At 40.3% G+C, this 12,006-nt stretch overlaps 2 protein-coding genes across 5 annotated transcripts in view; one reads left to right on the forward strand and one right to left on the reverse strand.

The window, feature by feature from the left end:
* Window positions 1-981, forward strand: part of CEP95 (centrosomal protein 95) — a 32,452-nt gene extending 31,471 nt beyond the window's left edge. For both annotated transcript variants that reach the window (XM_054458010.2, XM_063656304.1), the window contains 2 exons: window positions 71-142; window positions 636-981. In XM_054458010.2, the coding sequence (XP_054313985.2) occupies window positions 71-142; window positions 636-812 (249 nt within the window). In that variant the 3' untranslated portion in view covers window positions 813-981. The remainder of the gene's footprint in view (window positions 1-70; window positions 143-635) is intronic.
* A 4,730-nt stretch (window positions 982-5,711) lies between these two features.
* SMURF2 (SMAD specific E3 ubiquitin protein ligase 2) overlaps window positions 5,712-12,006 on the reverse strand; it is a 118,047-nt gene continuing 111,752 nt past the window's right edge. For all 3 annotated transcript variants that reach the window (XM_054458021.2, XM_054458019.2, XM_054458018.2), the window contains 3 exons: window positions 10,056-10,257; window positions 8,714-8,789; window positions 5,712-8,398 (listed from right to left, as the gene is read on the reverse strand). In XM_054458021.2, coding sequence (XP_054313996.1) covers window positions 8,299-8,398; window positions 8,714-8,789; window positions 10,056-10,257 — 378 coding nt within the window. In that variant the 3' untranslated portion in view covers window positions 5,712-8,298. The remainder of the gene's footprint in view (window positions 8,399-8,713; window positions 8,790-10,055; window positions 10,258-12,006) is intronic.

A 12,006-nucleotide genomic window follows, 5' to 3' on the forward strand; every position in this document is an offset into this window, starting at 1 on the left:
ACATTAAGAAATGTTACATTTGGACTACAAACATTAAATATAATATTTGTTTTTTTCTTCCTATAAACAGTTTTCATTGCTGGCAGAAGCCATATCACAGGAACATCAAGAACTTAAAGCCAGAGAAAAATCTCAGGCCCAGGTAATAATTAACAAGATAGAAGCCAAGTCATGCACTGCATGGCAATGTTTCTTTCAGCAAGGGACCTCGTACATTGGTGGTTGGAGCAATAGGCTATACCATATAGCCCCGGTGTGCAGTAGACTGTACCATCTAGGTTTGTGTAAGTACACTGACATTTTGCACAATAACAAAATCACTTAGTGATGCATTTCTTGGAACATATCTCCATCATTAAGTGACACATGACTAATTTACATTTTTAGGAAGTAGAAAACCAAATGTATTATACCTATAAAGGGAATGGAGAGAAGACTAATAAGGCAATCCATCTATGACCCAAGACGTTTTTATCCTATGATTTTAACTTTAGTTAGGTCTCTGTAAGAGCTGCTGCTGCTAAATTATTGAAAATTTTGGAGGAGTTTGATTAGCTGGAAGATGGAGAGGGAACAATAGATGAGGGCCTGGATAAATGCTGTGAACAGCAGGATGACATGCCTTCTTTTTTCAGACATTACATAAGGTGAAGAGGGAGCTGAGATCTAAGATGGAGAAGGAAATTCAGCAGCTGCAGGACATGATAACACAGAATGATGATGATGTTTTCTTCCGGGAACTGGAAGCTGAGCGCTTCAGATCTCGGCTTCAGCTGGCTTCCTTTCAGTACAGTAAAAGTCCCTCCCTATGAGGCCGGACTTGGTAACAGGTGAAGGTTCTGGAGGCCTTTACCAGCACAGAGCTAGAATTGAGCCAGTAAACAGTCTAAGCCAGAAAAATAATTTTCAAATGCTTTACCTGTATTTTCATTCCAGTACTTTTTATGATTTTTTAAATAAAAATTGTTTTTTAAAAGCTTATTGCTTTTGAATTTATGACCTGACAAACATCTGAAAAGGGGGAAATCTTCATTAGTCGTATTTGTGCTAAAGCAATTAACAAGCCTTGTGTGAGCAGCCAGCTCCTGAAGTTTGTTGCTTTAAGTCAACAAAAATAATTAAGAATTAGCACTTGAGGACAAAAAAATACTATTTCTGATTCATTAGAGAAGAAAGGTGGGTGGTTATCAGTGGTGGGCCTCGGAGAACCTTGACAGTGCCATGTATGTGTAGACTTTTCACAACATGGCTGGAAGATGAGAGACTATGCATTATGGCGGTTGGGTGCGGAGGCTCATGCCTATAATCCCAACACTTTGGGAGGCTGAGGTGGGCGGATCAGTTGAGGTCAGGAGTTCGACCTGACCAGGTTCGAAACCAGCCTGGCCAACGTGGTGAAACCCTGTCTGTACTAAAAATACAAAAATCAGCTAGGCATGGTGGCACTCAGCTGAGGCATGAGAATCGCCTGAACTTGGGAGGCGGAGGTTGCAGTGAGCTGAGATTGCACCACTGCACTCCAGCCTGGGCAACAAAAGTGAGACTCTTTCTCAAAAAAATAAAAGATAAAAAAAAATGCATTATGGTTTCTGTTGGTTGGCAGAAGATAGCAGTGAGAAGAGATGATAAAGGGTGGAAAGCCAGGCTGTCATTCAAAGACGCATTAGTGACTGAGGTGGGAAGGAGGCATGATGGGCTTCAGGTGGGCAAGAGTGCACCAGCCTCTCTCTGGTATGGAGGAATAACGAGGAAAAAAACCCACTTGGGGGTGGCGTCGTCAATGAAGAGGAAAGGCTACACTTAAGCTAGAGGAAGCTTCAGAGCGGTTGAGGATATGGGGACTTGGAAGCCAGGGAGTGGCAGAGAGAGGCTTCCATTAGAGCATAGAGAGTGCTGTAGGGATCAGTGTATGTATGATGAGAGGCCAGGAGGCATGAAGCAGTGAAAACTGACGTAGAGAGAAAAGACATCTGGATCAACTGCTGTGGTTCCAAGTGCTGAGCTCTTGGAATGGAAACTGGCAGAAGGGTGGGCCACCAGGCAGGTGGGAGCTTCCAGCGGGGAAAGGCTTGATGGACTGGGTATGTTTGGAGCACAGTAAATGACATGCAGACGCCTGTGATGTGTTGTGACAATTCAGCAAGCACAGGTGAATGGAAAGGACAGGAAATGCACAAGATAAGGCTAGATATGCAAGAGCTGGAACATAAGTTCTAAAAAATATTAAGCAGAAGATAAAGTAGATCTAGATAGCCATAAAATATTGAGTAAAAAAATTTTAGACTACAAAATACGCAGTTTTATAGAAAAAACCATGGTATGAGCGTGTATTATACACATATGATGCAGTATAAATATGATATAGAAAAGATCCGGAAGCATAGCAGGTGTGACTCTTGAGTGGTAGATTATATAATACCATTAGATCTGTTAGCACAAGCCTAACGATGCTTTTATTATGATTTTTTTTTAAATGTAAAATATTTTAGGAAGACTGAAGTTGCTAGTTCTGGTGATTGGTGGGAACTGGTGGTCTTTACCAAGCTAAAAAGTAACCAAGAATAAACAACAAAAAATAGAATTTATGAGAGAATTGGTCAGGGAAGGAATAGGATTGCTCAGCAAAGGTCAGAAAATAGGAGACAACATATTTTTGAAAAATCAAAAGCAAATAAAGATCACTTCACCAGACTAGCTTAGCAAGCAGAGGACGGTGCGATTCAAGTGCTGTGGATTGTGTGCATCAAGCCAGTCAGCTTGGAGCAGCCCAGGAAAGGTTCATCACAATCATGCATTTGGAAAGTCCTGTGGGGGGTGTTAACAGAGTGAGGTGCTTGGTATTAGAATTAAATGCCTCATCTACCATAAGGGACTAACCAGACAATATTTAAAATTAATGAAAAGCCCAGCCTGGCCAACATAGTGAAACCCCATCTCTACTAAAAATACAAAAATTAGCCGGGCATGGTGGCACATACCCTGTAATCCCAGCTACTTGGGAGGCCGAGGCATGAGAATTGCTTGAACCTGGGAGGTGGAGGTTGCAGTGAGCTGAGATTGTACCACTGCACTCCAGCCTGGGCAATGCAGCAAGACTCCTACCAAAAAAAAAAAAAAAAAAACATTAAGAATACTTAAGTGGGGAGGACAAACATCTTAGGTTCCCTTGCCCATCCCATAGACTGCACCATGGCGTGGTGGTGCCCACCTGTAGTCCCAGCCACTTGGGAGGCTGGCATAGGAGGATCAACGTGAGCCCAGGAGTTTGAGGCTACAGTGCACCATGACTGCGCCTGTGAAATAGCTACTGCACTCCAGCCGGGGCAACACAGTGAGACCACAAACACACACCCAAGTCTGGGATTCAGGGCCTTGCTGAGGTAGGGTATTTACTCATGTGCTCCCATCATGACTGACTTCTTTGCTGTACATAAATTGAGTTTTGAGCGCTTAAGTTTGAACTTGGCCCACAGTGAGACACAGACTAGAAGCATGACTTTGGAAGTTCACTTTCTAACCACCATGCAAAGCTATATGGCTATCAGCTAGTACAGAGCCAGGCATGTAGTAGGAGCATAGTAAATATTTGTTGAATGAGCAGCAGACAAGTCACATTTAGGGCAGATACCTTTTAAGTAAAATTTAAAATCTGGTCTGTCTAGTTTGCTACAAATGTTAACATAGGAATGTAAAGTAACACTTTTCCTGTGTGATTACCTCCTCTATCCTGTTACTAGGCTCTTGTTCTGTTGCATATATCTTATTGTATGTGTGTGTATATATATATATATATATATATATATATATGAAGGTTAACCATGTTACCCACTGTATTGATTTGTACTTTATATACCAAATGCTTACTCTATATATATATATAGAGTGTGGTTTTGCCACATTGCCCAGGCTGGTCTCGAACTCCTGACCTCGTGATCCGCCCATCTCGGCCTCCCAGAGTGCTGGGATTACAGGCGTGAGCCACTGCACCCGGCCAAAAATCTTTAATGTACTAAAACTTTATAAATTTTAGATAAACCAGTAAACACAGCAGTGAGGGACAAAGCAAAACAAAAATATTCAAAATATAAAAAAGTATATAAACAAAAGCATGCTCACCCTTTGAACTTTAATACACTGCTACTACTTACACATTTCCCAGGTGTTCCCTTCTGTTGTATCCTATGCTGTGTAGACTTACACAGACCATATTCATTCCTTTTCTATCCATAGAGTTAGCTGGATTTAGTCCACTATCATTAATACAGTAGTGAATTATAAACCTTAAAATCCACAGCTTCTAGAAAAAATACAATTGATTTCTCCTTTTCATTTTGAGAATTTTACTGCTCGACATACCAAGGTAGGGCTGGCAAATGTGAGCCCCTATCGTAGCCCTGCCCTACAGAGCAGAGATGTATTATAGCAAAGATGGTTGCAGACTGGTGACAGGACCAAGATGCTCTTTCCCACTAGCCCCTGACCCCCCTCAGAAATCCACCTATGCAGTACCCCCAACAGGTACTACCAACTGGGCAGTCACCACGGCCAGAGAAAACGGGCGCCTTCCCTGCTCTGCTAGGAGACAGAAAGGAGGCCTGAGCTCCGCAACATGACAGAGGCATCAACTCAGGATGGCATGTGTTCTTGAACTTTTCATTTTGTGACTCATGTTGTCACCCTCCATAGAGCCAACCATAAATGTTTTCAAAACGATTCATTACAAACTCAATATTCTTTAAAAACGCTGATGCTGTGACAGTGCAAACAGCATTGATTTTATTGCTCGACTTCGGCATGGGCACATACATAGTTAATTTTTAAAAACCATTTATACAGATGTTATTGATAAAGCTCATGTAACAAATGAGTGAAAATACAAAGAATATCAAAGCTAAAACACTCTGTAATAAATACAAATACAATGAAAATGATAAAACTTTGTTTTTAAAGTCAGTTTGAGAGAAGAATATTACATAAAGGGAACTAATTACACCTAGAAATAAAACAACTCAGCATTTGGAACAATCATCCTAACATGTTAAATACCACAAATGGCACCCGTTGACTGTACGCTTAGAAAACAAGCAGAAGGAGCCGCTCTACCAAACTAAGGATGGTTGGAACAGCCTCTAACTCCCAACAATCCAATCAGTGCAATGCACTGGAAATTCAAAGCCCAGATTTAGTGTTGTAAAGTAAAGCGAATTACATTGTATTTGAAAGAAGAGAATCTTGTGCTCCGGACTGTAAATACATGAAAGAAAAAAAGGCTTGGTAAAAAACCCATTCGGGGCAACAAACTATGTGCAAAACAAAATGTACACTATACACAGCACTATTTAACAACTACACCAAGATACAAGGCCCTCTGAGACAAGACTTACCTCTCTGTACTGCCTATGAGCTCTACAAAGGAATCTCTGTTCATAACTAAGCGTTCATGATGGAAAGGCAAGAGTATGAAAACAGATATCACATACCTGAAATAACAATACAGCTAGAGGGAAGACAAGAAAAAACCAGTTAAGAGGGACATGGAAATAAATATTCACATTAAACATGAGGTGCAAGTCCATGGTTCAATAACACATTGGGGGTTTTTGCTTAGCACCTATTTGGAAGTAATTGGGTAATGTAACTTTGAAATGGAAATCTAAATCATGTTTTTATATATGTTGGTGATAACATAGACTGTAGACTGTTATGGAGGGTAATTTCTTTTTTTTTTTTTTTTTTTTTTTGGGCGGGGACGGAGTCTCACTCTTGTCGCCCAGGCTGGAGTGTGGTGGTGTGATCTCGGCTCACTGCAATCTCTGCCTCCCAGATTCAAGCAATTCTCCTGCCTCAGCCTCCCAAGTAGTTGGGATTACAGGAGTGTGCCACCATGCCCGGCTAATTTTGTATTTTTAGTAGAGATAGGGTTTCGCCATGTTGGCCAGGCTGGTCTCGAACTCCTGACCTCAGGTGATCCGCCCACCTTGGCCTCCCAAAGTGCTGGGATTACAGGCGTGAGCCACCATGCCCAGCCAGTTTCTTTCTTTTAAAGCTCTATTAAGTCATTAGTATAAAGTTAAAAAGGCACTCAAAAAGCAATGGTATTTGCTTGCTTTATATTGTATATTAAAATAAGTGATAGTAGCATTTCATTATTACTGCATCCCTGTCAGTTATGATTTCTATATTCATTATGTACTTATTTTTTACTGAAAGATTTTAAAAGTAGGCACAATTACAAACTGCACTAGTGCTTTAATATAAAAGAGATGGGTCTGCAACCAATAAAGTACTATCATGACAGCTGAACATTACTGATTATCAAATAGCGTAGAAACCACTTCCATACATTTCAAGATGCTCTTCAGTACTCAGAATGCAATGTAAAAAAACAAATTGTTTGAGAGGAAAAAGGTAGGCATAAGCATATTACCACTGCACAGTTACACCTATGACTAGCTTGCTTGTGGCAGTTGAATTTGGCCAAATGAAATACATTAAAATACTTAAAAACTACACAAGTAGTTCTCAACTTTTTTAAAGCAGCAAAATCTCCACTTCTTTTATCCCATCCATTCCTCCCCGCCCCGCTGCACCCCATGAAAGCTTACTTGAAATTCCAATATACATAAGAAAAATGGGCTGTTCTGGGTAAAGGGGGTAGGGATATGGAGCCGAAGGCCCCTGCTCAAATACCAACTAGGCCCTCCCCCTCGCTCCCTCTCATTGCCCCTCTTCTCTTAAACCATTACTCCTAAGGCACCCCTGAGGAACCCTTTGGCTCCAGGAACACAGACTGAAACCCACTCCATCACATGAAACAGAACACAGAGGACCTATTTACTTGATAACTTTAAATTTTGCAGCTTAATTATCTCATGAAAATTTGCTTCTTTCACATCAATGTAAAAAAACCTGATAGTGCGTATTTTTGATGGTTGAATTTAAAAATCCAACTGTGATTTCAGATTTTTTCAATCCCTCACCCCAGAGTTTTCGTTGCTTCTGGATCATTCAACATGCCACACACCTTGAAAGCTAAATCTGGACGTTTCAAAATCAGATGCTGATCTTCAACACCAAGGGAAGTGGGATTCCCTTACTGCCAAAATGAACTCTTCAAAGTAATTTATGCCACAGACTTAGAATCACTGTCCATACTACCGCCTCTCAACCCCACTTCATTCTGTTAGGTAAAAGCAGGATTTTCTAAGCTTATTAATAATCTTTAGAGCAAAATTCTTCCTTTTTCATAATTTTAGTCAATTAAAATTATGAGCAGTTAATGCTTTAGGATGGTTTTGTTAATGGAAACTTACATTGTAGTTAAATACAATATAAACTAGGTGCACTTGTCAGAGACTTTGGTTTATAGGAATAGTCCATATATTAAAGATAAGCTGACCCAGCAAAATAACGAAAATCCCATCCCATCCACATGCTCTGAGAAGCTATAAAAATGCAGTATTTTAAGATTAAAAGTAAATCCAAAATACCTAATCATATTGACTCAAGATAAAAACATTAGGTTTTTTTTTTTTTTAAAGAGTCTCTTAAAAACAGGGAGCCCCTGAACACATCTTATTGTCACAAATAAATGACTAAGTTTAGACTAAATGGATGCATTAGGAATTTGACAACCAAAATTATATAGCTGTATTCCAGGAAATCCGTTCTTGAAAAATGTAAAAAAGACCCACTTAGACTAGGTTGAAACATATAATGCAAAATATAATGCTCTGCTATAGAAAAACACAAACATGTAAATGGCTTAATTTCTTAAAGATGATTCTTTTAGCCAATTGTTTACAAAGGTAGAATAATTCAAAATAATTTTATTTTTTTACAAAGAGCAAGTACAGGAGCTGTTCAAGATCATGTATTCAATCAAAATGAAATGTGACTTGTACCGACTGCTGAAGTTGTCTTGATGTTTGAGAGACTTGAAATCTGTTAAGCAATTTGAATAGATTACCTTTTATAAAAATAGTAGTAGTCTTTAAGTGTAGAATACTGCCTAACTCTGGAAATGTAGGAAAAGTCAGCATTCTTTAGGTTCAAGATATTAAGTTTAAATAGCAGCTGAATGTGGCCTCATGGCAAAGCATAAAGACCTTTTTTTTCCTTGAAAAGGAATTTCAAAATTGTCCTTTCCCCTCACAGTGTCCTAAAATGTGAAAAAAAAAAAAAAAAAAAAGGGGGGGGTGTTTTCCTATATTTCAGCATATTCTTTGAAACTCTGCTGAAAGGAGGCTGTCAGTCAGGGTTGTATAAATAGAGTCCTGGGTAAATCCTTGAAGCTCGTCATTCCACAGCAAATCCACATGTTTCTTCAATGGCTGTTAGCAGCTTTTCATATAGCTTTTCATAGCTTTCATAGGGCGGAATGTCTATTCGATTGAAGCTGTGAATAAGCAAATCAAATTTTATACAGCTCATTCAGAATAAGTACACTGGCCTAGCAAGTGTATACCAGTATAGCCACATCACTCTGTGTCACACAGAAAACTAAAAGGTATTTCTCTAAAACAGAGATGACCACTTTTGGGTTTTCCTACCAATTTCCGAATAATCTTAACTTTTAAATCACTTAAGTTGCTTATCATTCCCTTTAAAGGCCCATTTAACACTAGTAAGTACAATAAATAAAAAGTCAAATCTGTTTGGAACTAACACCTATGTACATGGAATGGGGAATAAAGCTATAAAAATACCTTACCAAGTGTGGGCTTTCGGCAGGTTGTTAGTGCAGGCATCAATCTGGTGTATGGTAAAGAGCCTCGGGCCTGCAGCACCTGCAAATGAAGGAAATGTGGGTGAAATCACTGCAGGTGCGTGCATTAGTCTCCAAAATCTTAGAATAAAACTGGTAAGTAAACCACAGGATCTGGGGATAGGGGAATGCTAATGAATCCACACATACTACCAAAGGGCAGCAGGAAAAGCATCTGGGTTTTAAGAGCCACAATTAACCTTGGATAAGGCTTAGATTCCGTAATATGTTCACATTTCCAGTTGAGAAAAAACTGAAGATTGAAATCTCTTTCCCAATTTCTATCTTTTATAGGAAGTCAATATCCCAAAAGCATGAGAAGAAAAGTAATCAGGCAAATCCAAGGTAAAATACATAGGCACACATTCAAAAAGATGACAACCTGATGCAAATTTAGATTTCATGACTCAAACTGGGCTGAGAGCAAAAGAGCCGTCTATAGAATCCATTTCAGTTCACACAGGCATCCCATATAAATACATGTAGCAGAAATACAACTTCACTTTATGCATCTGGGAATTGTGAGGATGAGGAGCTCTCCTTACAGAGAAGGGCAGCACAGCTGAAAGCAGGCTCTCCTCAGGAATTTCAGCGCATGCGCTGTGGGCAGCACTGTCGAATTATGTACCAGTCTCGCTTTGTATGTCCTTATTCATCACCAGCAGCTTTGAAAATGAAGTGCTTAAGAGGTAAAGGAAGCAACTGCCACCCAGTGAAGCACCACAATCATTAGCAATATTACCAGCTCCTCCCAAAATTAACCAGCTTATTCCACGGAAAACCATTCTTAAAAAAGGAATATGATTGTAAACAAATGGTCTGATGCCATGCAGTAATTAAAATACTCTGACCGAACAGATGGTTTCCATGACGATGCTGCTGTCTAATAAAAGAAAGAACTGAAAAGTAGAGGGGAGAGGCATCCCAGGCAGGTAAACGTTTCACCAGGTCGAGATGTGAACATGGAAGTGAATGACTTCCCTACGGATATGTGCAACAGAATTAAAAGTAAGGTGACCAGAAAACAAAAGGCAGAGCATCACCACGTACGGTCTCTAGCATGCGGCACTCACTACAATCAGAGAAGCCCGCAGAAAAGGCTCTTGGGAGGGGAACAAAAGAAAGGAGGGAGAAGAAGGTATCACAATGTGAGAGTCACAGATAAGAAGTGAAAAAGAGAATCTCTAAGCACATGGTTTATAAAATATCTCCACAGACCCCACGCTGACAGCCCTGCCCCCACCCCGGCCCACCTGCCGCCCAGCTTGCCTGCCCCTCAGGCTGTTACCTTGCAGTGCTTTGAAGCCCTGCAGAGGCACTCGAGAGGATCCTGTCACAAACTGAAGCAATCTTGCTCGTCGCTCTTCATCAAAAAACTCCACAGCTTTCCAGAACCATTTGACAATGTTGCTGTCTGGTGTACAGTGTTTTAACCGGGTGTTTACCTTCCAGTCATTAACATCTATCTTTCCAAGTCCACAAATAATGAGCTGTGAAAATAGTACACAGTAATGAACCTGTGGAAACCATAGCCAGGCCAAAAATTCCTCAAAAGAGAACTTTAGGTTTGTACTGCTGGCTCTCATTTGGTGGTTCCTAATTAAAGATGTACATCAGAATCATCTGAAAAGCTTTTCAAATTGACATTCCAGGTCCTAGGCTCAGAGATTTTAATTCTGTGCATCTGGGGTGACAGTTGGGATCTATATTTTAAAAAGCTCCAGAGATATATCTACTCATTGCAAACTCCCTCCCCTGGGTCTGAGAACCACAGCTGTGATAGACTTGACAGGTAAAAAATTGTGAATGTTTCATAAGTTCATAATAAAATTATAAAGCTTTAAAAAAAATGGACAGAAATTGAGACCCAAAGAGTAAATACAGTTGATATGTGCCTTCTCTGGACCTGCATCATCTACTAGTTTCAATACCTATTAGTTTTGTTGATTGAGGGCAATTCAATCAATTCCTCTGCTGTAATATGGCAGTAACATCCATTTCACTACATCCTGGGGAAGCAACCGATAATGCACAGAAACTTCAGAAATGGGTGTTGAATAAGTGATTCATACAATTTGCTTAATAATTTTTTTTTTTTTAAGACAGAATTTTGCTTTGTCTCCTAGGCTGGAGTGCAGTGGCATGATCTAGGCTCACTGCAACCTCTGCCTCCCGGGTTCAAGTGATTCTCCTGCCTCAGCCTCCCAAGTAGCTGGGATTACAGGTATGCACCACAATGCCCAGCTAATTTTTGTATTTTTAGTAGAGATGGGATTCCACCATGTTGGCCAGGCTGGTCTCCAACTCCTGGCCTCAAGTGATCCGCCTGCCTCAGCCTCCCAAAGTGCTAGTATTATAGGCGTGAGCCACTACACCTGGCCTACATTTGCTTAATAATCTTATATTGATATTAAAGCACAAAATACATGAGCACATTGATATAGACCTCTGCTAAACACATCCCGATGGAGGGTCACACAGATGAACTATATCCAAATCATTTTATACTATTAGTACATCTCCCTAGGGTTCAAGACTAACTCACCATACTAATCTAACATGTTTATAGCCGTGAATTCCATGTGTACTATAAAACATAACTTGCAAATCCTATATTTTATAGAATTAAACCCAGGATTTATAGATACAATGCTAAAATAAATGTTATACATATTGTCTTTAAAAATGGGTAGGGTGTGGTAGCTCATGTCTGTAATCCTAGCACTTTGGGAGGACGAGGCATGCAGATCACTTGAGGTCAGGAGTTCAAGACCAGCCTGGCCAACATGGTGAAACTCTGTATCTACTAAAAATACAAAAAGGTAGCCAGGCGTGGTGGCGGGCACCTGTAATCCCAGGTAAGGCATGAGAATTGCTTGAACCCAGGAAGTGGAGGTTGTAGGGAGCTGAGATCCCATCAGCCTGGGGCACAAGTGAGACTGTGTCTCCAAAAAGAAAAAAAAAAAAAAGCCAAAATAATGTTAGTCAGGTGTGACGGTGCACACCTGTAGTACCAGTTACTGGGGAGACTGAGGTGGGAGATCACTTCAGCATAAGAGTTAACAGTGAGCTAGGATCATGCTACTGTACTCCAGCCTGGGCAGAGTGAGACTCTATCTCAAAAATAAAAATAAAAAGTTTAATGATTCAGGCCTGGTGCAGTGGCTCACGCCTGTAATCCTAACAATTTGGGAAGCAGAGGCAGGCGGATTGCCTGAGCTAAAAAGTTCGAGACCGGC

This window comes from Pongo pygmaeus, chromosome 19, assembly GCF_028885625.2.
Source record: "Pongo pygmaeus isolate AG05252 chromosome 19, NHGRI_mPonPyg2-v2.0_pri, whole genome shotgun sequence".
Lineage (NCBI taxonomy): Eukaryota > Metazoa > Chordata > Mammalia > Primates > Hominidae > Pongo > Pongo pygmaeus.